The 25808-nt window shown below is 41.4% G+C and overlaps 1 protein-coding gene across 3 annotated transcripts; it reads right to left on the bottom strand.

The window, feature by feature from the left end:
- Nucleotides 1–1205: 1205 nt before the first annotated feature.
- Nucleotides 1206–25301, bottom strand: SCPEP1 (serine carboxypeptidase 1). Of its 3 annotated transcripts, none has more exons than XM_083353627.1 (13): nt 25078–25301; nt 20214–20359; nt 18817–18906; nt 17761–17916; nt 16371–16445; nt 14013–14085; nt 12672–12709; nt 10018–10146; nt 9197–9290; nt 7325–7438; nt 6767–6904; nt 4180–4343; nt 1206–2089 (listed from the first exon to the last, which is right to left on the bottom strand). In XM_083353627.1, the coding sequence occupies exons 1-13, from the start codon at nt 25130–25132 to the stop codon at nt 2027–2029; spliced, it is 1335 nt and encodes a 444-aa protein (XP_083209753.1). In that variant the 5' UTR covers nt 25133–25301; the 3' UTR covers nt 1206–2026. The 3 variants fall into 3 exon arrangements, 2 of the variants coding, with proteins under 2 accessions (XP_083209753.1, XP_083209754.1); XR_014491316.1 differs by lacking the exon at nt 1206–2089 and adding an exon at nt 4424–4657 and having other exon boundaries at nt 4256–4343; XM_083353628.1 differs by lacking the exon at nt 1206–2089 and having other exon boundaries at nt 4246–4657.
- Nucleotides 25302–25808: the final 507 nt, after the last annotated feature.

The following is a 25808-nucleotide window of genomic DNA, read 5'->3' as shown; positions in this document are numbered from 1 at the left end:
GCAGCTACCATCCCAACCCATCTGAACCACACCAGATGGGTTGGGGCAAACAACCGAATTGTTTGATCTTTGCTTAGACCCAGGTTGGGCAACTCTGGCCCCTTTACAACCATGGACCAACTCCCAGAATTCCTGAGCCAACCATAAATTCTGGCCCATAGGTTGTAAAGAGGCCATAGTTACCCACCCCTGGCTTAGCCAAAACCCATTAGCCTAAAGATCAAGATGAGGAGATTTTGAACCTTTGCTTCAGGTTGCTGCTTTTGTTCCTATATTTCCTCCTCGTTAGAAGACAAGGAAAACAACTGCTTCTACTTTAGAAGTGAGGCCTTAGCTCTGTATGCAGTCGGGCCTATGCCCATCAAATCCTGAATATACTTTCTAGGAAGCACATCTCACTTAAATGAATGAGACCCGAACTGAACCCATTGTTTTCACAATCAAGCTGCAAAGGCTGGTGGGGAAAAAGGATGTGACGGCTTTGGGCTTGAGCTCTGGGGCAGCCTCCAGGAGGTATATTGCCTAGGTAGCTAGAAAAGTGCTTCAGCTGGAAAATACTCTGGCTTCTCCCTCCCAGGACAATTTCACCCACCCTTGATCACATGCTTGTCTCTGGGAGGCCAAGAATCAGGAAAATTACCTTTACATGGGTCTGGACAAGAAACTATCTACAAGACATTTCAAACTTGCGATGTCACGTGACGTTGTGCAGTGTATCGGGATGGTTTTGCCATTGTCGGCAATGGGGTGGGCGTGGCTTCCAGATGATGTGTCTGACCCGTGGGCTGGCATATATATATATATATATATTTGTGTAAATTACTAACAAAGAATTAAGGGAGACTGAAATGCATTTCTAACTCATTAGTCTTCATCAGTCAGCCATATGTGTATGGCTGACTGATGAAGACTAATGAGTTAGAAATGCATTTCAGTGTCCCTTAATTCTTTGTTAGTAATTTACACAAATATATGAGCTGTCCGGTGTGACTACTGCCTGTTCGATGGCCTTCGATAGGCTGAAAACAGGAAATAAAGATTTGCCCCATGTTTGGGGCCTAGCAAGGTAATCTAAATAGTTAACATTTGACACACACACACACACACACACATATTAAAATCAGTTAAAAGGAAACACTGCTCTTGAGAAAACATTATTTCAAGAATGGGCAACCTGTCTTGTCCTGGGAGCTACCCCTGACTATTTGGAGGCTAGGGCAATAATCTCTCCAAGAGGATGGAGCTGAGATCTGGATGGCAGCCATTTTCTGGCTATGGAAATGGATGCATTTTGCCTCCAGGAGGCTGATTGAACCATCTCTGCTTCCTTTTGACAAAACCTACCCCAAAAGGATATCTCACCAATTTTATTTATTTATTTTTATTTTTATTCCATTTATATCCTGCCCTTCTCCGAAGACTCAGGGCGGCTTACAAACTTAGCAGTAGCCTTCATTCTATGTATATGCCTGCTTACTAGGGCTTTTTCACAGACACCCAAGCGGCATTATTACAAAGTCAGCTTAATTGCCCCCAACAATCTGGGTCCTCATTTTACCTACCTCGGAAGGATGGAAGGCTGAGTCAACCTTGAGCCTGGTGGGATGCGAACCTGCACTGATTGCAGGCAGCTGGTGTTACTTAAGGAGGCATTAGCCCACTGCTCCACCAAGGCTCCTTTTACCAGATGTTGCAAGACAAAAGGAGGATCTTCTGAGGCTGCAACACAGAGGCCACGCACGACCTACAAGAAGCCCATCCATGATTTATTAACACCTTCCTTTTCCAGCATTTAAGGATACGCTAACCAAAAGTGGATCTTCACTTTTCACAAAAGAAGTAACCACAGGAGATAGTGAATTATTTCCATCCGTGTCGCCTTAAAATGCCTTGCATAATGTCTGAGAAAATTAAAATGCAATGGTGTCATTGTTCCTTCTGCCTTCAGGGTGCAAAAAGAAAAAAAGAAAAAAAAAGATCCCAAACAACCTGCTTTTGTTTTGTAGAGGAGCCAAGCCAGCTGGCTCTAATTTTGTTGAGTGACCATCCTAAGCATCTTCAGTGCCATGTCACCTTGGTCAGCCGGGACCTGAGATCAAAAGAGCATCAGTTAGCCAACTGCAAGGGATTTTCCAGAAAGCTACAAGAACAGGAGCAGTCATAAAATAAAAGGGCGTGGGGACCACAAAGAAGAGAAGATTCCCGCCTCAAGTTTTGTAATATTATTCATCTATTGTTAATTGAGGCTGAAAAAAGAGAGAGAGGGAAAAAAGGGAAATAGAAGCCTTGTTCATCCGGACAAAACTACAAAATACGTTTAGACTCCATTATCTCAGCTATGGATAGCTAAACATAGTCCCTTAGGATCTTCATCTCTTATGAACTTCTGGGTGAGGGAATGGCAAAATAGACATCTCTGATGGAATGGAGATGACAATGCAGCCAAGACTGACAGACTGGCAGTAAGCTCAGTTGACAGATGAGGAGAGGATGAGAGATCACCCATTTGTGCTCCAGACCGGGGGTCCCCAACCCCAGGTCCAAGGACTGGCACTGGGCCACAGCATACCAGCAACCGGGCTGTGTGCAAACTAGTGAAGCCCCATCCGCTGGATGCAGGCAGCACATGAAACCACGCCTCCTCTGGTCTGCAGAAACATCTTTCTCCACAGAACCGGTCCTTGGTGCCCAAAAGGTTGGGGGCCTCTACTTCAGACAACCAATCCTCATGAAGAGACTGCAGGACAGCGGGCGATAGGTCGGAGCACTGGGAGATAAGGGAAGCCATCAAGTGGAGTCTTTAAGGGCATTGGGTACCTCAAACCTCACTGACTAATCATTTTTGGATTTATAGTGATTTTACAATTAACAAAGGTCTTCCAAGCAACAAATCTGGTGACTAAAACTTCATCCCCAAATAGAGGAAAAGCTAGCTAATGGCTTAAAGAATTCAAAGAACATAAAATAAATGCAATTCAAGAAAGTTATAAATGAATTAAGGGAACAGGTGAGTTTGGAATGCTAGGCCTTTTGCTAAGATTTTTAAAATAACTCAGTAAAACATTATTTTCTTTGTAGGAACATAAATTGTTTAATCTATCAGGAAAAAAACGAAAATGGTTGAAATCTGAAAATAAAAAAAACAAAGAAATCTGAGACTTTTGTGATTAAAGAAATAGGACACTAAAGAAGACTAAAGTTCCAGGCAAAAATAGTAAAAAAGAAAGAAAAAAGGGGGAGGGGAGCCTGTCATTTATTCTTGAACTGAAATAAGAGCAGTGATTATAGATTATAAAATGACAAAGCTATGATGCTTGAGACATTTCAAAGGAATTTTGAAGAACTGTGACTGAAACATATAATTAAACTGTCAGGAATAATTTCTGCACCTCCAAATGCATTTTTTGAAGAAGACTCTAGAAAAGAAAGACATGGAAGAAATTATAAACCGACAGGATGAAGAGGCAAAACAAACTCCAACTGGTGTAGAAACATTGTAAAATAAATAAATTGTCAATTATAAGACAGAAATGGCAGAGTGGAAAAGCAAAGCCAGGAGATGAAAAACAACCAGGATAAGATCTTATTGAATTTACAAAAGAGGGCTTCTAAAACCTTGAAGAAATTTGAGACTGGGGTAAAGGAAGCTTAATTAGAGATTCACTCCTGTGATAGCAATTGGATGAACTGAAGATCAAGATTGCTAGAAAGAAAAGAATGGAACATAAAACTGACTTCTTGTATTGGAGTTGAAATAAGAAATATTTCTATAAAATTCTGGAAATCCTTTATGAGCTTTATGCTAACGCTTGGATAGAAATGACAATGATCTTTGGAATTGCTAATGGATTAAGGTAGGATTATGGGAAAAATAGTTTCATCTTTTAGCGTTGTTCAATTATCTAATAAAAACTATTTAAAAAAGAGTCTTCATATGTTATTACGATCAACTGAAAAAGCCTTGCTTATGGCAGCCTCTTTCTCTCTCTCTCTCTCTGCAAAAATTTTCATTTCATTGGCAAACTCTCTTTCATGGAAGGGACATAGGTATCATCATACCTGCCCTATTCTTTTGTCTTTGTACTACACAAAGCTGTGTTTATAAAATGTTTTTCCTTCTTACAACATACAAAACAGAAGCTGTCCTATTCTTGCTCTGAAAGCCTAGAAAGGACTTACCATGTGGCCAGCCTTCAGGATCCAGAAGAAGCTCAGATTACAATAGGATTTATAAAAAGCAGCCGTGTCTCTACATTCTGGGCAGGTGTACAAAGGCTGCCATTTCAGTGCATTAAATTCTTTCAGTTTGGGCCATTTTAGCTTCCGGACCCAAGCTTCTTGCCCTAAACATAGAAGAGAGATCAATATCACAAAAAATCTGGCAACAAACTGGTCCACTTTGAAAAGATGATCCCCCACCTACCGTGCTGGAGAGCCATGGTAGTGCAGTAATTAGAATGCAGTATCACAGGCTGACTCTGCTCACTGCCAGGAGTTCGATCCTGACCGGCTCAAGGTTGACTCAGCCTTCTGCCCTTCCAAAGTCAGCAGTGCCGTAAACTGCTCAGAGAATACTATAAAGCACTATGGGGCGGTATATAAATCTAAGTGCTATTGCTATTGCTACCCATTGAAGTAAATAAAGCAACAAAAAGTCCTAGAAAGAGAAGTATGCAGATTTTTTAAAAACAAATAAATAAAAGGGAAAAACTCTTTCAATGCAAGATGAATCATCTTAGAGAGTGATTAAAAATATTGGTTGCAATTGCCCACAATGGCCCACTGTGGAATTAGTAAAGCACTTAAAACATACGGTATTTTAGCAATGTGTGTGTGTGTGTGTGTGTGTGTGTAACATACAGCCAGGCACTTGCTGTCATGTTGGCTAAGTCTATCATTGCTATCATTGCCCAGAAACTCATCTTTGAAATCATGATGGTTTAACTGGCTGATGCTGATTTACCACTTGCCAGATCCTGATGCAGCAATTTTTGTTACTGAATAGAAAAGAACAGCATAAACATGGAAAATGGTGTGCAGTAATTGGTGCACCATTTAGGTAATGAATAAATGTTATACCTAAATAAATATGCTTATTTATGTTACTGAAGCATTTACTTCAGTCAGGAAGATTAACTGTAATCTAAATATTCCATCTTTGCCTAGTGCTAGGAGTTTGAATTACTCCATAATTTAGTCTATGTCTACCAGACATTGATGTGACTGCCTTTGATCAAACAGACTGAAAGCTCCAGTCATTTTTGCTCCAAGGGACCAACACAGCCATCTACTACAAGAACTCGGACTAAACTCAGCTGAGTGGGCAGATAACATAGGCTGCATTCATACCTGTTACTAAGCCTAGATTTGTTCACCTGGATTTGTTGAACATACTACAGTGGTCTGGTTTACATATCTCATTAAGGAAAAACCAGCACACTGCTTGCCTAGATTAATATTATACTGTATTTAATTTAATTTTAATTTATTAACATTTTTATACCGCCCTTCTCCCGAAGGACTCAGGGCGGTGTACAGGGCAAGAATAAAACACAGAGTTACAAAAATTAAAAGGTAATTAAATACATGCCCATAAAAACAGTTGGTACATTAATTAAAAAAACCCAATAAAATAATAATAAAAAACCCCACCAATCCCCCCTCAGGCCAGGCCGGCTTGTTCGCACAGGTATGTTTTCAGATCGCGGCGAAAGGAGCGAAGATCGGGCGCCATCCGGAGCTCAACTGGTAACTGGTTCCATAGCTCCGGGGCGCCCACAGAGAATGCTCTCCCCCTGGGGGCCACCAATCTACATTCTCTGACCGGTGGCACCCTGAGGAGTCCCTCTCTGTGGGAACGCACAGGGCGGAGGAAAGTTGACGCCGGCAGCAGGTATTAATTAATTAATTTATTAACCCAGAGTAAACAATATTAATTGTTTACTCTGGGTTAATAAATTGTAACTGAAAAGAAGAATCTAGTGTGGCATATCCCTGCAAAGACTGATGAAGTCTCAAAATGCAGCAAAGTAGAAATGGCTTAGGAAATAAATCCAGTACTTTGACTTCAGCTAAGGATCATGTCATCATTAAAATTGAAAAGCAATCCAAACAGCTACGCGTATGGAAGAATGGGTGACAGGAGTCCCATTTTAAGATGAAAGGGAGAGTATAACCTCCACAAACAAGCTTATGCCAGGTACTTCTTATTTATTCATCCATCAATTCCTTGATCCTACCTCCTAGCAAAACATCATTCCTATACAAAAGGTTTAGCTTCTGATACCATTAATGTCTCACTATATTTCTCTCTTCGATACTCTCTTCTAACCCAGCTCACTTCTTTCTACTATTTCTGGGTTCTATAGCCCCATTTTCCTTCTAAAGCTATGCCGTCTACTATCCTTCTACCATTCACTCATTTATTTCTAACTTTTTGCTTCTGATTTCTTCACTTTCTTATCTTACTTGACATTTCCTGCCGTTTTGGCTGAAAACTGGCATTTACTTCCAGTTTTCGACAAAAACACACCATTGGTTCACTTAAAAAGTGCAGATTCATATAACGACTGCTGCAAAAAAAGGTTGTAAAATCAGATCGGTCACATGACTGACCCATTTTAGGACCGTCCTGAGTTACGATCGCGATGGGCAGGCTCCATTACGATCATTAAGTCGAGGATCACCTCTATACAGTTGTGCCTGACAACACTGACCTCCTTTGCTGTCTCCACCAAGCCACTTCCATGGGAAAAACTACTCTTACCCATTGTAGGAACGATGAGATCCAGCTGTCCATTGTATACAGTGACATTCACATTGGCTTCCAGCAAGCTGTCTACAATATCAATTGCATTTTTCATAAAGTCTTCAGCCATATTCATAAATACACCTGCTGATTGCCCTGCAGAGTGATGACGAAAGAATAAGAAAAGGTAGATTTCCTTTTCTGTTTTGATGACATTTTTATAAGTTAAAATGTAAAAAAAAAGAAAAGTAAAAAGTAAAATAACTCTTTTCCATTTACATTCAGGAGAACCATCACTTTGGGTGTTATTCTAAGCTGCCCAGAGTCACTGTATCACTGAGATGGGTGGCACAAAAATTTAATAAATACCCCATCTCTCCTTAAGGACAGTACATCAGTTCAATTACTGCAGATCGATAAAACACATTTTGCCACTGTTCAATCATAACAAACATAATAGAAAAATATAATTTCCTAAGAGAAGAGCTTCATCAAAGAGTTCTTCATTCTTCGGTGAGCTCTAATATACTGTGCAACAAACTACGTGTTAGGTGGAGTCAGTAGACATTACAATACCTCCCCATTTGACATGGTCTGGAATTATTTTCAGCTTCTTTCTGATGGGCCCATTCATCAGGTCATTCAGCTTGTTTTTAATTTGATTTTGTACATGACGCTGGAACAATTTTACTGAAGAAAGAAGAGAAAGAAAATAGCATTTGAGGTTTACCGGAAGGGGACTCCCTTGTATAGATGGATTGGATGCCCTATCCTTCAGTGCAGAAACTCGAAAAGAATTTTTTTTCTCTCTTTCTGTGGGCGTTTCATCAGTAGAGACTTTTAAAGAAGAGATTGGACAGCCCTTTGTCTGAAATGGTATAGGATCTCCTGGTTGAGCGGGGTTGACCAGAAGACCTCCAAGACCTCCAACCTTAATATTCTATCTTCTGTGTTCTCTCTCTCTCTCTCTAGTAGAGAAAAGAATTCAGACCCGGGTCGATAGAGATGCTCTGAACCAGCCAGGCAGCCTCATCTCGCCAAAAAAACCCCTGAGCAACTGCCCGCTGAACTTTTATTCACCTCCCTCTTCTGAATACCAACATTATAAAAACTCCATCAATCTCATACAAAATAGGATACATAGTGATAATTGGATAGTGAGAACTTCTCAGGTGCCTATGAGATCATTACAAAAACAAGATACTAAAAGCTATATGTGAAAGCTTTATCATAGCGTTTCCCAAACCTCCCACATGCCTTTCTGTGTGAACCAGGAGAGTATGCTCATCACTGCAGCTCACGTGGAAGCCAATAAGGGGGTTTGGGAAAGCTGAAGGCTGAGAGGCCAAATTCTTGGGAGGCCAAAGTCTGGCCGTTCCCTCCCTCCCTCCCTCCCTCTCTCTCTCTCTCTCCCTCTCTCTCTCTCTCTCTCACACACACACACACACACACACCAGTTGCAACAACCAAACCATAAATATACAAAATAAAACCAAAAAAACCCCAACCCTCCTCTTGCCTCAATATGGCAGCAGGTCAATAAGTAATTAAATTAATTAAAGTAAAGTAATTAAATTTAAATTAAAACCACAAAAATATGGCTTCAGTCTTGTAAAGGGACATCTGTTCCATGACTTCTGAACAGTGAATCAGTGGCAGCCTACCAAAATGTAATCGGATCTGGTCAGAAGTTACTTGATCCTGTCTAGCAGTCCTTGAGTCAAAACCCAAATCTTGTATATACATTATGTCCTTAAATCGCAAAAGCTTACCCCACTCACCAAGCAAAAAGTAAAACTTCTGAGAAGACTTTAATGCCATGTTCACTAATAAAAAATACCTTTTATTCTACTTTTTAATGCATTAATTTTGTAATGCTCAGTTCAAGCAACTTGGGCAGTTTAGAAGTTGGCAATCTGTAGTGTTAGGGACTTATCAACAATGGAGATCCAAAATGACAATCACAGAACAATTGCTTGTATAGATAATCAGAACTGTCGGTTTTTTCATGCAAGACTCCATTGTTGAGTTCCTGAAACTTTATTTCAACAACAACTTTTAGAGCACAGAAGCAGGGAAGGAGAATTTGAAGGTTGTTACTTCCTGTTTGGTTTTGATCTCCACTGCACAGTTGCAACAGGCATGTCATGTAAGCCCCCTATATATACGTATATTGAGAGGGCTAGTATGTGATGAGTTCAGACATTACAAACTGGAGTTCCCAAGATTATCTGTGGAAAAAGGTAACAACTGCTAAACCCATTTTAGCATCTGTAAAGGAGCTACACCAGGGATCTCCAAACTTGGCAATTTTAAGACGTCTGGACTTCAAGTCCCAGAATTCCCCATTCAGCATAGAAGAAGTTGCCAAGTTTGGAGAACCTGGGCTACATCTTTGATCTTCTAAAACTACTATTTCTAGCTAAAAAGAGTTCTGACTCAACTTACAAAATGGGGTGGTTTCAGTGGCAGAAGACGAAAGAGCTGCGTCGTTTGTAGAGTCATGTGTTAGAATGTTATAGAAATTCACGCCATTTGTGTTCTAGACAAGGAAAGAAATGACATTAAGGACAGAGATTCTACAAGAAGAGACATGGTTTGCTCTAAGAAGACTCCTGAGGATACCATAGATAGCCAAGAAAACCGACACATGGATCATAGAAGTCTATCCAGAGTTCTTAGTCAAGTCACCAGGCTTTCTGTTAAGTGAAGACCAAGCTCTCTTAGAAGTCTAAAATGCTGGGAAAATGGAAAGGAAAGAAAAGATGATGACAAGGTAGATGGGACTCAGTTACAATCAAGATTGCCGGCGGACGACACCCAGGGGGAGGGCCTTCTCAGTGGGTGCGCCTGCCCTTTGGAACCAGCTGCCCGTGGAGCTGAGGACTGCCCCCGACCTCCGTTCATTCCGCCGGGACCTGAAGACCTGGCTCTTCGAGCTCTCTGGCCCAGGCTGAGAATTTTAATTTTAATTTTAATTAACTGGGGTTTTTATTTGTTCAGGGATTGATATAATTTTTTTTAAATTGTTTTTAACTTTTGTATTTTTCGTTTTAATCACCCTGTAAACCGCCCTGAGTCCTTCGGGAAAGGGCGGTATATAAATATAATAAATAAATAAATAAATAAATAAATAAATCATGGGGAGACTCTGAAGACCAAGCTGGAGACAAACTGTCAAGAGACAAAATCTACCCGTATGGTCTCTAGAAGCTGCCATCAGGTTGATGGCGTTGATGGCACATAATCAATTAAATCAACCTCTTTACCTTTTCTATGATATCCTCTGCTTTATCCCAAAGCAGGGTAGCAAGCTTAAATGCCCCTATATTCATTGCATTCAGGATCTTCTTGGCAGCAATAGTGACTTCCTTCAAGCCTTGATCATCGAGGAAAGACTGCAGTATAGGGAGTGGGGTGAGGGCACAGCAGAAAAGGGGTGGGGTGGGGGAGAAAGAAGAAATTCAGAACTAATATTGCATCTAATGCCTCAAGCATGTTCACAGGAATATAAACTGGGAAGCAAATCACCCCAATGTCAATGTGTATTTTAACCATATATTATTTGCAATGGCTTCCAAGGAAATGTAGAGGCTACCTGATGTGTTAGAGGACTGGTAGAAGGTCTTTGTTAATCTGAGCCAAGTCAACAAACAGAAACTATTAGAAGTCCTCAGTAAGGAGTCTGTATTTACCACCTATGCTTTAGAAGATAGTTTCCTTTCAAGAGGATCTTACATTATGGCCTGTTATGGCGGGGCGGATAAATCTCAACACACTTAGAGACCCTACTGTTGAAACCTAGTTTAATACCAATGCTATTAGGTGGCATGTTCAGGCATCAAAAACAGCTAAGGACAGCTGGAGCAGCTTTACCGAAAAGGGGGCAGATGGAGAATATGTGCTTGCATGATGAACACATAAGTAGATCCCAAGTATGCAGTGAGAGCAGATGTAGCCTTTGAAGCCCAACTGCTTCCTTCCTTCTAGTGCACAGGTCGGCAACCTGCGGCTCCGGAGCCGCATGCGGCTCTTTGAGCCGTCTCTTGCGGCTCCCAGCCGCCCGGTGCGCGCGCACCTCTTCCAACGGGCAGTGGTGCGCGCGCACCTCTCCAAATGGAGAGTGGCACCGCCCGTTTGGAGAGGTGCACGCGCACCTCCCCGAATGGGCGGAGGTGCGCGCGCACCTCCCCAAACCTTTGGAGAGGTGCGCGCGTACCTCCGCGCGAATGGGCAGCGGTGCCGCTCTTTCAGGAAGCCCGCCTCGGCCCGTCTGTGAAGCTGCCGAAAGCGGCAGCTTAGCAGACGGGCCGCGGCAGCTTCCGCAAAGAGCGGCGCCCCTGCCCATTCCGAGAGGTGCGCGCGCACCTCTCCGAACGACCGGAGGTGCGCGCGCACCTCCCCAAACCTTTGGGGAGGTGCGCGCGTACCTCCGCGCGAACGGGCAGCGGTGCCGCTCTTTCAGGAAGCTGCCGCTTTCGGCAGCTTCCTGAAAGAGCGGCGCCGCTGCCCCTTCGCTTTCGGCAGCTTCCTGAAAGAGCGGCGCTGCTGCCCCTTCGCACGGAGGTACGCGCGCACCTCCCCAAAGGTTTGGGGAGGTGCGTGCGCAACTCCGGTCGTTCGGAGAACGGGCAGCGGTGCCGCTCTTTCAGGAAGCTGCCGCTTTCGGCAGCTTCCTGAAAGAGCGGCGCCGCTGCCCCTTCGCTTTCGGCAGCTTCCTGAAAGAGCGGCGCCGCTGCCCCTTCGCTTTCGGCAGCTTCCTGAAAGAGCGGCGCTGCTGCCCCTTCGCACGGAGGTACGCGCGCACCTCCCCAAAGGTTTGGGGAGGTGCGCGCGCAACTCCGATCGTTCGGAGAGGTGCGCGCGCACCTCTCGGAATGGGCAGGGGCGCCGCTCTTTGCGGAAGCTGCCGCGGCCCGTTTGCTAAGCTGCCGCTTTCGGCAGCTTCACAGACGGGCCGCGGCGGGCTTCCTGAAAGAGCGGCACCGCTGCCCCTTCGCACGGAGGTACGCGCGCACCTCCCCAAAGGTTTGGGGAGGTGCGCGCGCACCTCCGGTCGTTCGGAGAGGTGCGCGCGCACCTCTCGGAATGGGCAGGGGCGCCGCTCTTTGCGGAAGCTGCCACGGCCCGTCTGCAAAGCTGCCGAAAGCGGCAGCTTTGCAGACGGGCCGTCGCCATCGGGCAACCGGGAACCGGTTCCATCTCATTTTTTTAAAAATGGCAGCCGCGTGCGTCCGCGCATGCGCAAAAAAACTTTTTGCGCATGCGCGTGCATGGACACACGCACGCGGCTCCCTCTTTTTTTAATTTGTGATGGAACCGGTTCCCAGTGGCTCTTTTTCTTTTTTAGGTTGCCGACCCCTGTTCTAGTGGCTAGCCTATGTTTATAAGCAATCAAACGCTGATCGTAACATTCTATGAACTTGCTGACTACGAGACAAATTCCAGGAATAGAGGAACATTTCTGGTCTGATCCAACATGGCAACTCTCACGAACAGTCAAAAAGCAGAAGAAGAAGCGGGGGGGGGGGGGGGGGGGGGAAAGGAAGCATCTAGCATTTTTCAAGCTAGGCTCAATGAAATCTGTTGACTCCCAGATTTGAACTGACTCTTTATTGGCAGCAAAACAGGTTCATTAGATGTTGTATGGTCAAGGATTAAATTGTGCTTTGAAAACACAGTTGCCTGAATTTTGATATAAAGGTAATCTTGATATATCTGCATTGTAGTAAAGTTTATTTACCCTATGTATTGAAGTAGAATAGCTCAAGTTATTTTTCTTTTTCTCCCCTTCTTGCGTTAGTTTTATTCAGAGTTTTATATTTTGTATGAATTATATTCAAAGTTTGGGTTTTTTTGTTCTTCCTGGTAGTTGTAAGAACATTAATACTTTAAAAAAAAAAACCATGGAGTACATACTTACAGTGCTATACAGGTAAGGCCCCCAAGCAAGCACAGAATCTAAAAGAAACAAAAATTAAGATTGGCTTTAAAAAACAACAACAGAATAGTGAGCATATCTTATTATCTTTCTCGCATTTCTCTATTTAAAGCTGTTTAAAGCTCTATTTAAACTGTTTAAGCTCCTGAGTATTTTCTGCACCAGGACAGAATAAGAACTTATATAAAATCAATTCTAGCAATTTAAAATTGGCCGTTTTTCCAAAGGAGAAGGAGAAGGAAGAGGCGGCGGCGGCAGCAGCATTAGTGCACGGAAAGAACTCCCTAGTTTTTCAAGGGGCATCAGTGGAGCCTCACAAAAATCTCTAAATCTATGGAGATCTAATTTAGCAGCAAACTGCTTTTTATCACAAAGTATCAAAATTTGGTGTCTTCCAGGAGCATTGATACAAGATTTCCATCATCCCCAGATTGGAGGCACAGCCATGCTGGCTGGGTGCTTGAAAAGCTTGTATTCTAACTAATATATCTTGATGCTACCAGGCTGAGGAGGAGGATGTTAAACTATTCACATTTTTAAAAAGATCTTATTCGTGTTGGTATTACATATTCTGAAGAATAGCCAAGATTATGAAGGGGGAGTAAACCCTCTGGACAATTTTCAAATCACATGGGAAGCCCAATCCAGATTCTTACTGACAACTGCCATTGTGTATCTAGTAACAGCATTCTGACATTCTGTTTACAAGTAATCAGGATCATGTGTTGGATCTCCTGTTCCAAAATGCAATATCTTCTCTCCTTTAAGATAAAATTTGCTCAGTTTAATCATTCTTAAAATAACCAACTAGAAAGCCATATATAATTGAAGATATAATTCTCAGTCGCTGGAATATTAAGCTTCCAATAGAAGAGAATATCTGTAGCTCAGGGTTGAACTGTAGAATCTTTAGTGCTCTCTGACCATAGTTGTTTGCTGGCAGACATTGTATTACCTAACTAGGTAACATCACTGGTGTTATTTAGTCATGTAATAAAACAGCTGCAAACAAGGAATTAAGCTTCAGGGGGCACCAAGGACTCTATATTAAACTTCCTCCGTCTCCAGAAATTATCTGACAGACAAGCAGAACGGAGTAATTTCAGTATACAGATACGATGGAGAGAAGAGATTTTAATCCTAAGGTACCTGGAGTCAAGTTGGAATAAAACCAACCCTCTACATTCTCACTTGAACCCGAGTTGCTGGTACCAAATCTTAAAACATACGTAATTTTTTTTCAGACTTTGCCAGAAAGAGGCAAGAAATACATTGAAAGATACACAATAGCACAGATGTTCTTAGCTCCACATGAATATATACCTAGAGGAGAAATCCATGAATCACCAAGGGCTACTCCATGAAAATTGCACTTGATTGTTCCAGCTTGAATAGCCTTAAAAAACAGAAATAAGGCTTAATTAAAATCTAAGTATTCTGAGGTAAATGTATCATACAGTATATTTTCAAGCACCTTCCCTTAAGGGTAGGAAGAAGACAAACAGGAATTGTAGAATTTTAAAGGAGGTCAATTTCTTAGCTGATGCTACAGCTAAGGAAGATGCTTCTTGGCTAAAAACAATCAAATCTCTAGCAATTTCATACACACACACGGGCCCGTGTGCATGTCAAGATCAGGAAGGTGGTGGATGGAGTGTAAGCCTCGCCCCTCTGAAAGCTTGTTCAATGATGAATGGGCAACTGCTCACCATCTTGACAGTGGTCTTTGCTGCCTATGAAGAGTTTATTTTAGCTCAGTACTAACATTCTTTGCCTCCACTGTGCTAGTTATCAGGTCTATGCCAGGAATCAAGTCTGAAACAGACACATCTGATGAGCTTGATCCTCCCAAGATCTCTTTAATCAAAAATGTACTTGATATTATGTAATTGGTACATTACATTTTACTTCCTTCCCTCCCACATTAATTTTCTTCCACATTTTCTGATAATTGTAAGGGAAAAGAAAAGAGTAGCTGCTCAATCACTAGCTAACCCAGGGCTCCTACTGCCAATGTGCGCTTACACAACTGGTTGCAGCAGGGATGTACAATATCTTTTGGTCTGAAGGCCACACCTGGTGCCTGAGTCTCATGCAAAGTCCACATATCCACATGAGGGGGAGGAAGGGGCAAAGAACTGGATAGGATCGAGTCAAAGAGCAAGATTTAATTGAATTTAAATGGTATCATTAACATTAAAATAAATAGTTCAGTAGCTGATTACTCTCTAAATATCAGGTACAACAATAAGATTCAGTGGATAGTTTTGGAGACATCCCAGGAGGGGAAACAACCAAGGCTTTCTAGGGGTACCTGTGGTCATGACTCACTCTGAGCAATCCTAAGTGGAAATACCAAGTTCAAATGACTGGATAAAAAGTATATTACGATGTGGGAAAAGGAATGGATGAACCTGGGGTGGAGTGAAAAGAGGGATCAGCCTAGAATCCCTATGTGGCCACAAGCTGACCAAGCCCAACACTCCTTAAGTGCTACTGAATTTATTTAGCTCTAAGCAGGTGCTGTTAGTAGAGAAGATTCTGGTGCATAGGCTATAGCAGTGGTTCTCAACCTGTGGTCCACAGATCCCTGGGGATCCATGAAGGCTTGAAGAAGTACCATGTTTTAAATCTTGAGTTAAGTCTTGGAGGTCCATGGCCATAGTCTGTGGCCACAAAAGGTATTTAAAGGGGGTCAGTGGTGAAGAAAAGGTGGAGAACCACTGATTTATAACAATAAATCAAGTTTAATTGAACCACATGTGGACCTGATCTTTCACATCTGACATGGGATAGAATTAAAAACTAAAACATTTTTTATTGCTGAAAAATCAAGCTTTCGTTGGCCAACTGCCAACGTCGTCAGGATGGAGATGCTGGGGTGGGGAGATTCCGTTTATACTGTTGGTGTCTGCACTCTGCTCATGGAGCGTGCTCAGATCTGTTGAGGTCTGCCGTATTTCTTTGAGTTGTCACGCATCCATTTTTGGGATGTATTTGTCTCTGGGTATCTGTTGTTAAAAGTGAATTGTTTATAGCTCCATGTGTTGTAGCCATAACTCTGGTCATTGTCCGTGTTCTCATGCCAGGGATCTTAAATGGTTGTTGCTCTTCTTCCTTGTGTTGAACATTGCAGATTGGTTGTGTGCTGGTGCAATCTTGGATTTGATGCAATGAGGTAATTTGTGAATTCTTGCGCTGTTTGTCTTCATGTCGCACATCGTTGCTCTTCCCAATTCCTTAGTGCCTGGTATGCAGGGGGGAGGTCTATATGCCGGTTGATGGAGGAGTGGTTTGAAAACCAAGCTTCCTTAAACAAGCGGCCGCCTTTAGTGCTGACTGAGGCAATTGCCTTAAGGAAGCTTGGTTTTCAAACCACATATATATATGTGTGTGTGTGTGTGCGTAAAAAAAGCAAAGGCAGTCAAATCTAGTTAATGCTGGGAAAGGAGAGCATCAGAAAGCCAAGTCATAGGCTACAGTAGAAACACATCCCAGTAAAACACTTCCATATTGTTACCAAAGAAACTACATCAATCTGTTCGTATAATAATCAGGAATCAACCTTGATTTGAGGAGGATTTTGTATGCCTCACTTATTCTTCCCTCAAGATCTTGCAGAAGAAATCTAATCTACCATGAGAGAATCCATTTTCTCTGAAAGGAAAAGATCAATTTTACCTTATGAACTTCCAGAGCAATTGCAGCTGCCATTTTTCCTCCATAAGATTCGGAAAAGATGTAGAAGGGGATTGTCTGAAAGGAAAAATGCATTAAAAAAATTAAAAAGTTTGAGCAACTGAACCTTTTATACACATTCCACAAAGATAAAAGAATTGCTCAGTACATAAACCTTCACTCTTTTCTTCCTCTTGCTTGATGCCCATAAACCCTACAGGTAAATCTTTCCTCAGAAGAGCAAAGCAAAATGGCCTCCTTCTGCAGCTATAAGGCCAAGTAAAAGACACCCCCTTGCCTGTCTGTCCTGCCCATTCTACAGGTATGGGATTCATTACAGTGCAAAGCAAGTTATGTCATGTAATCAGGCCCAATTTTGTTTTTTACTGCAATCGTTAAGCAAATGCCAGAGTCACTAAGCAAACCCAGATTTCTGGCAAAAAACTTTGTAAATCACATAAAGGCAAGCTGGTTACCGAGCACCCAAAATGCAATTATGTCACCAATGGGGGTGGGGGGGGGGGAATCAATTGTCAGAATTTTGATTATGGTTGTAAGTACAGGTACATTTGGGGGTGTGTGTCTGTTGTAACTCTAAACGACCCGTCATAACCCATGTTTTACCTGTACACCAAGTGAAGTAATTTACACATCAACTAGGACATTTGGGATTTCAATCCAAAAATAAAAAAACTAACATTTAATTTTATTCCCTCCTGAAGTTAGAGAATCCACTCCATTTTAATGACAGAACAACCCAATGAATTTGCAGGTACCCTTCATATCTCCCTCTGATCATAGTAAAAACCTACTTCCTAGGCCTATGCCCTAAGTCTTTCCAGCCAAAATTAGGCCTAGGATTATAAAACACCCCATTAAAGTATTGCACATGGGCTGGCTTCCATTAAAGGACCAATTTTCAGAAGAGAGAAATCTCTACGCTAGCAGGAACCTTTCAACACACCATCATTTGCCTCATATTCTGAGAGACTTTGAAGGAGGCAAAAGGGGGGTTAAATCTAGACTTTGGGCACACTCAAATTGTGAATTCCTGCTATGTCAGCACTCCCAACAGGCCTTGCCCTCTAACAGATACTGTTCAGGATAACAGTCTGCATGAGCCTTTGCAAGCATAACTATTAGTGGCATGAACAAGGATCCCAATTGGTCAAGATGCTGATTTGCAAGGAAGCCAGCATATGTGTAATTTTCAGAAATTTAAGCAAGGTTTCCTTCCCAAAGCAATTTAATAAATGTCAGCAGAGCTTAAAAGACTTGTGTGATGTGTGCTTCAGTTTTGCAATGCCTGAATAGGTGCTAATGTGTAGTTTATGGGCTTTGTACAATGTAGTGGACAATATGGCTTTCCATGGGCTGTTCCAGCTGTACTTACCTGGAATTCCACCTTTGATTTAAAGAACTCTCGGAGAACCACCATCATATCCAAAGCGACCATACTGAGATCAGTGGCATAGGCAAGGGTGTCATTAACATAACTGTATCCGGTGCCAACAGGATTGTCAACAAAGAGAAGACTTGCTGCCTGCAGCTACACCACCCAAAGGAAACACTGACATCAGCAACACACACAGAGGGAGAGCAGCATAAAGGGATCACAATGAAAGGAATCTTCGAAAGATTCCCACAAAGACATGACGTGAAAGCCTATTTTGCATTCAAAGCATAGCGCATTACTTATTATTGCTATATTTTAAACCTAGAGGCATTTATTAAATATCTCTTAGCATTAGCTACGTATTCTTATTCATAGGCAGCCTCAGCCATAGAAGTCTTTATTCCAGTTTTTAATACTTGCAAACTTTGCAGAGTCATACCTTCCATAATTTGTGGTTCTAAACAAAATTTTCCCCAATTTTAAGTTCATTCTTTTAAGGTTTTATAAATTATCCAGATGTTTCTGTCTGTGTGTTTATGTGTATATAGGTGTGTGTGTGTGTGTGTGTGTGTGTGTGTGTGTGTGTATATATATATATATATATATATATATATATATATATATATATATATATATATATACATACATACTTGTAATCTATCTTTTTAATATACATGTTTTTGTTTGACTTTCAGGATAGTGAGGAGCAGTCTTACTGGTAATTTTTAAAAATGAATCCAAAGTAATATCTAAAGTCTTACTTGGTTTGTTTAACACAAGGATAATACCGAAAAATAGAGCACATAAAGATTTCCTGGCACAAAGACAAGTAATCTACTAGGCTCCTGAATGAGATGTACAGTAGGAATAAGATCACTTTAAATAATAGACAGCTTCAAAAACATGGAATATGGGCTGCTTAAAGGAAAAGAAGCAAGAAAGATCTCAAAGTCTACATTTCAAACAAAAATCAACATGTTGGAAATTAGCCATTTTTTTTACGTAGCCTGCCAGAACATGCCCAATCTTCCCACTATAAGTTAAGACAAATACCCAAGTTGTATTTCTTGGTTTTAGATCAGCATCTAGAGGGCCAATCTCTTCAAAATTTCCATACCCACAACTTGAAGCTCCTGGGCCTCCCTGTGGAAACAGAGATGAGAAATGGGGGAAAATACATCAAACATTTTTCTTACTATCTTTATTTTTCATTTATCTCCCAAGAAAATGAGGTGTGATGAACATAATGGTTCCATTCCAAGACTATAACACAAATTAGATAGAATCCTGTAGAACTTTTTCTCAGAAAGGGCAGCCAAGTGCTATGTTAGTCTATGTGGAAAGGAATTGCAGGCCTTTAAAAGATGCCCAGCAGGCAGAATTTCTGAATTTTCCAAGCTAACCTTAATTCCTGCTTGTTACAGATAGTTTTTGACTTACAACCACAACTGAGTCCAGAATCTCTGTTGCTAAGCAACACAGTTGTTAAGGGAGTTTTGCCTCATTTACAATCTTCCTAGGCCACAGTTGTTAAGTGAATCACTGCAGTTTGTTAAGTTACTAACCTGGTTGTTAAGTGAATCTGGCTTCCCCATTGGCTTTGATTGTCAGAAAGGTTGCAAAAGGTGGTCACATGATCCCAGAACACTGCAACCGCCATAAATATGACCCAATTGCCAAGCATCTAAATTTTGATCACGTGCAACAGTCATGTGTGTGAAAAACAGTCACTTTTTTCAGTGCTGTTGTAATTTTCAATGATTGTTAAATGAATGGTTGTAAATTGAGGACTACCTGTATAGGCATAGGACCTGACTACATGAAATGACACAATGAAATTCTATAGCTCATTTATGCTATGCCATCACTTAGTTTTTGCCCTTACAATTTGAATTGCTGTTCCTAATTCTTGACTTGCTGGCCACTTTCCACTACATTTAGCCAGTGATCAGTGCTTTGAATCTTTAAAAGCTTCCATAGTTTGAGATGAGGGAACTATTAGCAAGGAATGACAAGCTCCATACTCCAAGTAGCTTAACGAGCAACACATAACAAGTAGGATGGAGCTCCAAGGAAGCTTAGCATAATATAGTTTCCTCAATTTTGGCTTAGAGCAGGGGTGTCAAACTGCTGGCCCGCGGGCCGGATGTGTCATGCCAAAACCACGGCCACCCTATTGCCGGCAATGGAAAAAAAGTCGCGATACATCATGACACATCACATGACATTGCGAGTTTGACACCCCTAGCTTTGAGCGTTATGCAGCTATAATTATTTGCAAATGGCCTGGCTTATTTTGGTAATCATGTTTCAAAAGCTCACAAAATACTCCAAACAACTTACAAATCCAAACAATTAACAATACAGTTTTGTGTTGTACATCAGAAATAATATTTCTGATTTTCAGCTGCTTTTAATAGCTTGATTTAGAATAAGTACCCCCAACTTACCTGCAGCCATAAGATAAGAGGAAGTTGTGTGAAATTTTGAGTGGCACTGTCTGCATAGTACAACCACCAAAACATGCTTGCATTGCTTCTGACAGGAACATACCCCCATGCCTGTTTGGTTTCTTTAGGTTCCTTTATTGAAAAAGCTAAAAGGAAAAAAAAAGTAAGCAATTTCCATGGTATTGGTATTCTCCTACAATGGTGAGAATATCAGCAGAAGAATCTCTTCCTTCTACACCAGGATCCTCCAACCTTGGCAATTTTAAAACTTGTGGACTTCAATTCCCAGAATTCTGGGAGTTCAAGTCCACAAGTCTTAAATTTGCCAAGGTTGGAGATCCCTGTTCTACACTACCACATCAAACCTATAATTCCTCCATACTTTCTTGTGCAATTGGCCTTGCACAATATGTGGTTTTTTCAAAGCACAGAGATAGTAGAGATAGCAATGCTACTTTCAGTGCTAGAAATATCCTTGATTTTGCAGGATCGTACGCAAACAGAGTTAATCAGCAAGGCCCAGATTAAATTTTGACTACTAAGTGTTTCATCAACATTGACAGCGGGAGACTGAGGTAGTCTATGGAACTTTTCTGCCCAGTGGAAGGCCGAGGTGACATTCATCGTAAAGCTCTGATGAATCACAAATAAGGTTTACATATCCAAATGTCTCACATCATGACTCACAAGCATTAACAAGACTTTTTTTTTGGTCAACATCAAGGAATCTGCAGATCATCTGCTATCCAAATTCAATCTACTTTTGAGACAAGCTCTGCCCACTTCAACAGGACAAACCATCAGTATCTATGCGTTAAACTTATTCCTTTCTTTTGAACAAATGCAGATTATAATCCTCCTTAATCTGCTTATACAACAAAATAGATCTTGCCACTTCAGAGACCAAACCGATGGCAATATTTTGGGGTGTGTGGAAAATACCCACTTATCTGAAGCCAACCTGTTCAACTTCCTTCCTACCACTCCATTTTTATTTTGTTCCTTTTCCTGAATTTTTCCAAATGAGAAACCCACGGGCATTCTTGGAAATTAAAAAAAGAGAAGAAGACATCAGTTTTCTTAAGTAAAAAAACCCTTTTAAAAAAATAAACAACAAAACACACAGAGCAGGTAGGAACGTTGGAGGGTGCCAATTGTCCAAACCCATGGGATGATCTGTGGGATGGCCACAGAGTATCCAGATAGTGACTTTTCACCTTTCTTAAACCTTGGCACTTTTTCTCCTACCCACCAGACCACTCCTTGGAATTAAAGAACCGGCAGTAGAGAATCTACCATCTCACTCTAGAAAGGCGCAATTTCTTTGGAGCTCTTTAGTAGACAGGATTCAACCTTGGAAGACACTCCAAGGTCCACATATTAACAAACAGGACTGCAGAGTGTAACCAAATCCAGTGCCAAGTAGATTGCCAAGATAGCCTCCTACAGACCTTTTGCTCATCTTCCATCAAGAGGACACACTCCTACAGCAGCTGACATCATACAGGTATCAGTCCTACTGACCCCAATGTAACTGCTCACCTGTAGGTGTAAACCTTATGCAAAATACTGCTAGCTTCTTTCCTCCACAGGAGCTGTCAACAGCACTGGCAGTGTCAAAATAGAATTTGAAACACACAGTAGTTTAACCCAGAACTATAACATCTCCCTACAGTGCAAATGGGCACTCCTAATTACACTGGTGCTTGATAGATAACTCATTATTAAAAGCAGAGGAGAAGAGAGAAAAAAATAAATAAAAAGGAGTACCCCAATTCTCAGAGTGCAGTGGGCACAATCCTACATAGAGTTGGTGGTTAAAAGTCAGTTCTTCAATAGGATTTACTTCCATAATAAGCAACTGTGAGAGTAAATCACATTGTGATCTCCGCCTCAAGGACCATATTCTGCTAACCTAAAGACCTTCCAAGAAGAAAGTTTGGTATCCTATAGTGATTTTTTTATTGAAAAGTTTTACAAAATTTTAATAATAAACCCTCCCCCCTGCCCATCAACCCTCCCCCCTTCCCTCCCCCCCCCGGACTTCCCAAAGCAGAATACAGGGTATTACATATAGCAATCTTATGCAAACATATGCTAAATATCTATTACAACGTTAACAAACCTTCCACCCTTTAACTCCCTTATAACAAAACTACGGTAATTATAATAACACTTCTATAATTGTTAAGAATTATTCATATGCTATTTGAAACTTTTTAGTCCCATATTTGTTTTGAATATAATCAATCCATCTTTTCCATTCCAAAATATATTTTTCTTGTGACTGTTCTTTCAAATATGCTGAGACTTTTGCCATTTCAGCTACGTCCATTACTTTAAGTATCCATTGTTCTATTGTAGGTAAATCTGCTTTCTTCCAATGTTGCGCCACCAACAATCTGGCTGCTGTTATTAAGTGTAACATTAATTTAGTTTCTATAACAGTACAATCTGAAATAATCCCCAATAAGAATAGCTGCGGAGTAAATCTTATTTTTTTCTTAAAAACTTTCTGAAAAATCCACCATATTTTTATCCAAAAGGCTTTAACATTTTTACATGTCCACCATATATGATAATAAGTTGCCTCTTCACTACCACATCTCCAGCACTTAGGTGGTTGATTTGGATACATACATGCTAACTTTTTAGGATCTAAATGCCATCTATAAAACATCTTATAAAAATTCTCTCTTAGGTTTTGTGCTTGTGTAAATTTTACATTTCTAACCCAAATTTTTTCCCAAGTATCCATCATTATGGGCTCTTGAATATTCTGAGCCCATTTTATCATACAATCTTTAACTAACTCCGATTCTGAATCAATCTCTATAAGAGCAGGGCTTTTTTCCTCATAGAATGCTCAGAACGGAGTTCCGGCACCTTTTTTTGGATAGAACCTTGTAGGGTAGGCAAGGCGGGTTGTATGACATGTGTGAGTTCTGGCACCTTTTTCTTTTACAAAAAAAGCACTGTATAAGAGCATTATATAACCTTTTTATATGCGATTGACTTTGATCTCTAATTTGCTTTATCAGATTTTCATCAACTTTTATTATACCAATTTTCTGATCTTCTTTCCACCTAGCTTGTAATTGTATAAACTGAAACCAAGTCTGTACTATCTTTTCTTCCTTTAAAACATTTAAAGGTTTCAGTTTCAAAATATTCCCTTCCATCCTAAGAAGTTCTTTATAAGTAATCACATCTTGTTTCTGCTCCACATTTATATTTCCTATTGCATGTCTAGGTATTGCCCATATAGGTATTTTATTATTTAATATATATTGGTACTTTTTCCAAACTCGGAACAAAGCTATAGTGATTTATTACAAGTAAATCCCATTCAAATCAATGGGACTCACCAGGATAGATTTGTATAGGACTGCGTTCCTCTCATCTCCAGTGCTCAAGTTTAATAGCTCAGGGTAAGGTAGATAGGATTTGTACAGGTTTAACGCTACTGATCTGAATAGACTTCTGCTAAGAAGTACCAAACCTGATTTTTAAAAAGAACCATATAGTACATGTGGGCCTATCACATATCGTCTGGAAAAATCCAGAAGATCACTTGATAGAAGCATATTAGACTGCTCTACAGCTCTCTAGTGTCATGTCGTGGCCATCCAGATTTTCCTTGTCTGATACGGTAGCCTTAACATCTGGCTCTCTTATTTATTGCCACCTGATTGAAAGATACCTGGTAGAATAATCCCACAAACATTTATTCTGAAGTAGTATCAGTAGTGAGATGGGCAGCCTATAAATTTAACAAATAAACATTTTTCTGATTTTATTGGGGTTTGTTCCTAGAATAGTTGGTGAAGCACAGAGAAGTCTGGCTAAAACTAGACTCCCAACTTCCGCAGTCATGGAAACTCACTAAGGAATTTGGGTAGTAGGTCACTATTCCTCCATTATTATTTCAATTTTTTTTTGTCTATGAAAATGCCTGCTGCACCATATATACACTTTGTCTTTGAAGAAATACTTCCCTACGTGGGAGGAGAAGTTATACAATTTAAATTTAAATTATATAGTAGTTTTCGAGTACCTAATTTTAGAATGCTACCTTTAAAAAAAGAGTGACTGCATAACTGGGAAGTTTCCTTTCAGGCAAATTTTAAAACTTGTTTTAAATCACCTCCCAATTGCAGTCACATTCCAAACAAGCCTGCTTGGCTGAATTCTGGAATCAAAGCGTTTCCCCGCAGTAGCTCATATCTCCTAGCTCTGTGCCAAACTGTCATCAGAGATCAGAGAAGTATGTGGATGACAAAGGAAAAGAAATGCCAATCAAAATACCCAAAAAAAAGGGGGGGAGGAGTGCGTAAAGGTACTAATACTGCTTGCATCTGCAGACTGCAGCAGTTTTTACTGTAAAAGGCTAAAATTTCCCCGAAATGAGAAAGATCACACAGGCTGAAACTGCTGGGAGTTGTAGTTCACCAACACAACCTAAGGAGGAAGGGCTGGCTCTAAAAATAAAAAGAGGATCTGAGAGATTTCCGCAGAGATTTCAGCCCGTGATTACTCGTTCAGATTCTGCCGCCTACCTAATTTTCTTCCACAGAAGGGAGCCTCGCATAACCGACAGGGTGAGGCGGCTAAGCACAAGGCAAGTTTTTTAAATCTCAATACAAATACAGTAACAATGGATCTTACGCTCGGGTTAGCCTCGACAGGCCGGTCGGTTTTCAATTCAACAACACAAAAAAGGAGCAACGTTCTCCCATCGCGTTCCGTCCCCCCCGTAAACTGTGTGTGTGTGTGTGTGTGTGCTTGCGTGTGCGTGTGTGTGTGCGCGCGCGCGTTTTAAATGAGCCGTTCTTAACCCTACACGGGTTACCTCCAAACTTACCTGAACTCAGAGTCCGCAGCGACAATATCAGAATAAGGCTTTCCGCCGGCAGCATCTTGACAACGGCGCGGCAATCTTCAGGGCAGCAGTCGTTGAAGACTCGAGCTTCCCGTCAGCCGCTTCTGTGAAGAAGGGGAAGTTGGCGAGCCGAGTTTTAAAAGCGAGCCTCGCGCTACACAGCTCGACGCCCAGCCCAACTCGGGAACTGCGATGTTGTTGTTGTTGATGTCACGTGATCGCTTTGGTCCTTGCCCGACCTTTGCGCTCTACGAACTGGACCGGCGGCGCCCGACCAGCCTTCACCGCGCGGCGAGAGCGCGAGATTCAAAACGCAGGCCCCCGATTCTGGCTCTGTCCCGGCGGGGCGGATGTCGCTCGCCCCGGCGGCTCTTTTGCTCTGTGCTAGAAGAACTGCCAAGTTCCTCTAGCCCCGATCTGGCCCGATGTTGGCTACCGGGGCGATAAGACTGGAGAGAGAAAAAAAAATCAATTTAAAATAGTTTAGCCCGTATGATGTAACCTGTAACCTATTTGGAGTTGTTTCCATCCAATGTATTTCTGCTGGCAAATGTAACCAACGTAGACCTCTGGCTGAATTCCATGCAACATACCCCCCACATACCCCTGCCCATCTTATGGAACATTCTTCCCCTACACACACTCATACACACCCCTCTACCTATCTTATGAACCGTCTATACCTGCGGTAGGCAACCTCGGCTCTTATATGA

This window comes from Vipera ursinii (genome assembly GCF_947247035.1).
Source record: "Vipera ursinii genome assembly, chromosome: 2".
NCBI classification, from domain to species: Eukaryota; Metazoa; Chordata; class Lepidosauria; order Squamata; family Viperidae; genus Vipera; species Vipera ursinii.
This window is presented reverse-complemented; position numbering and strand designations above follow the sequence as displayed.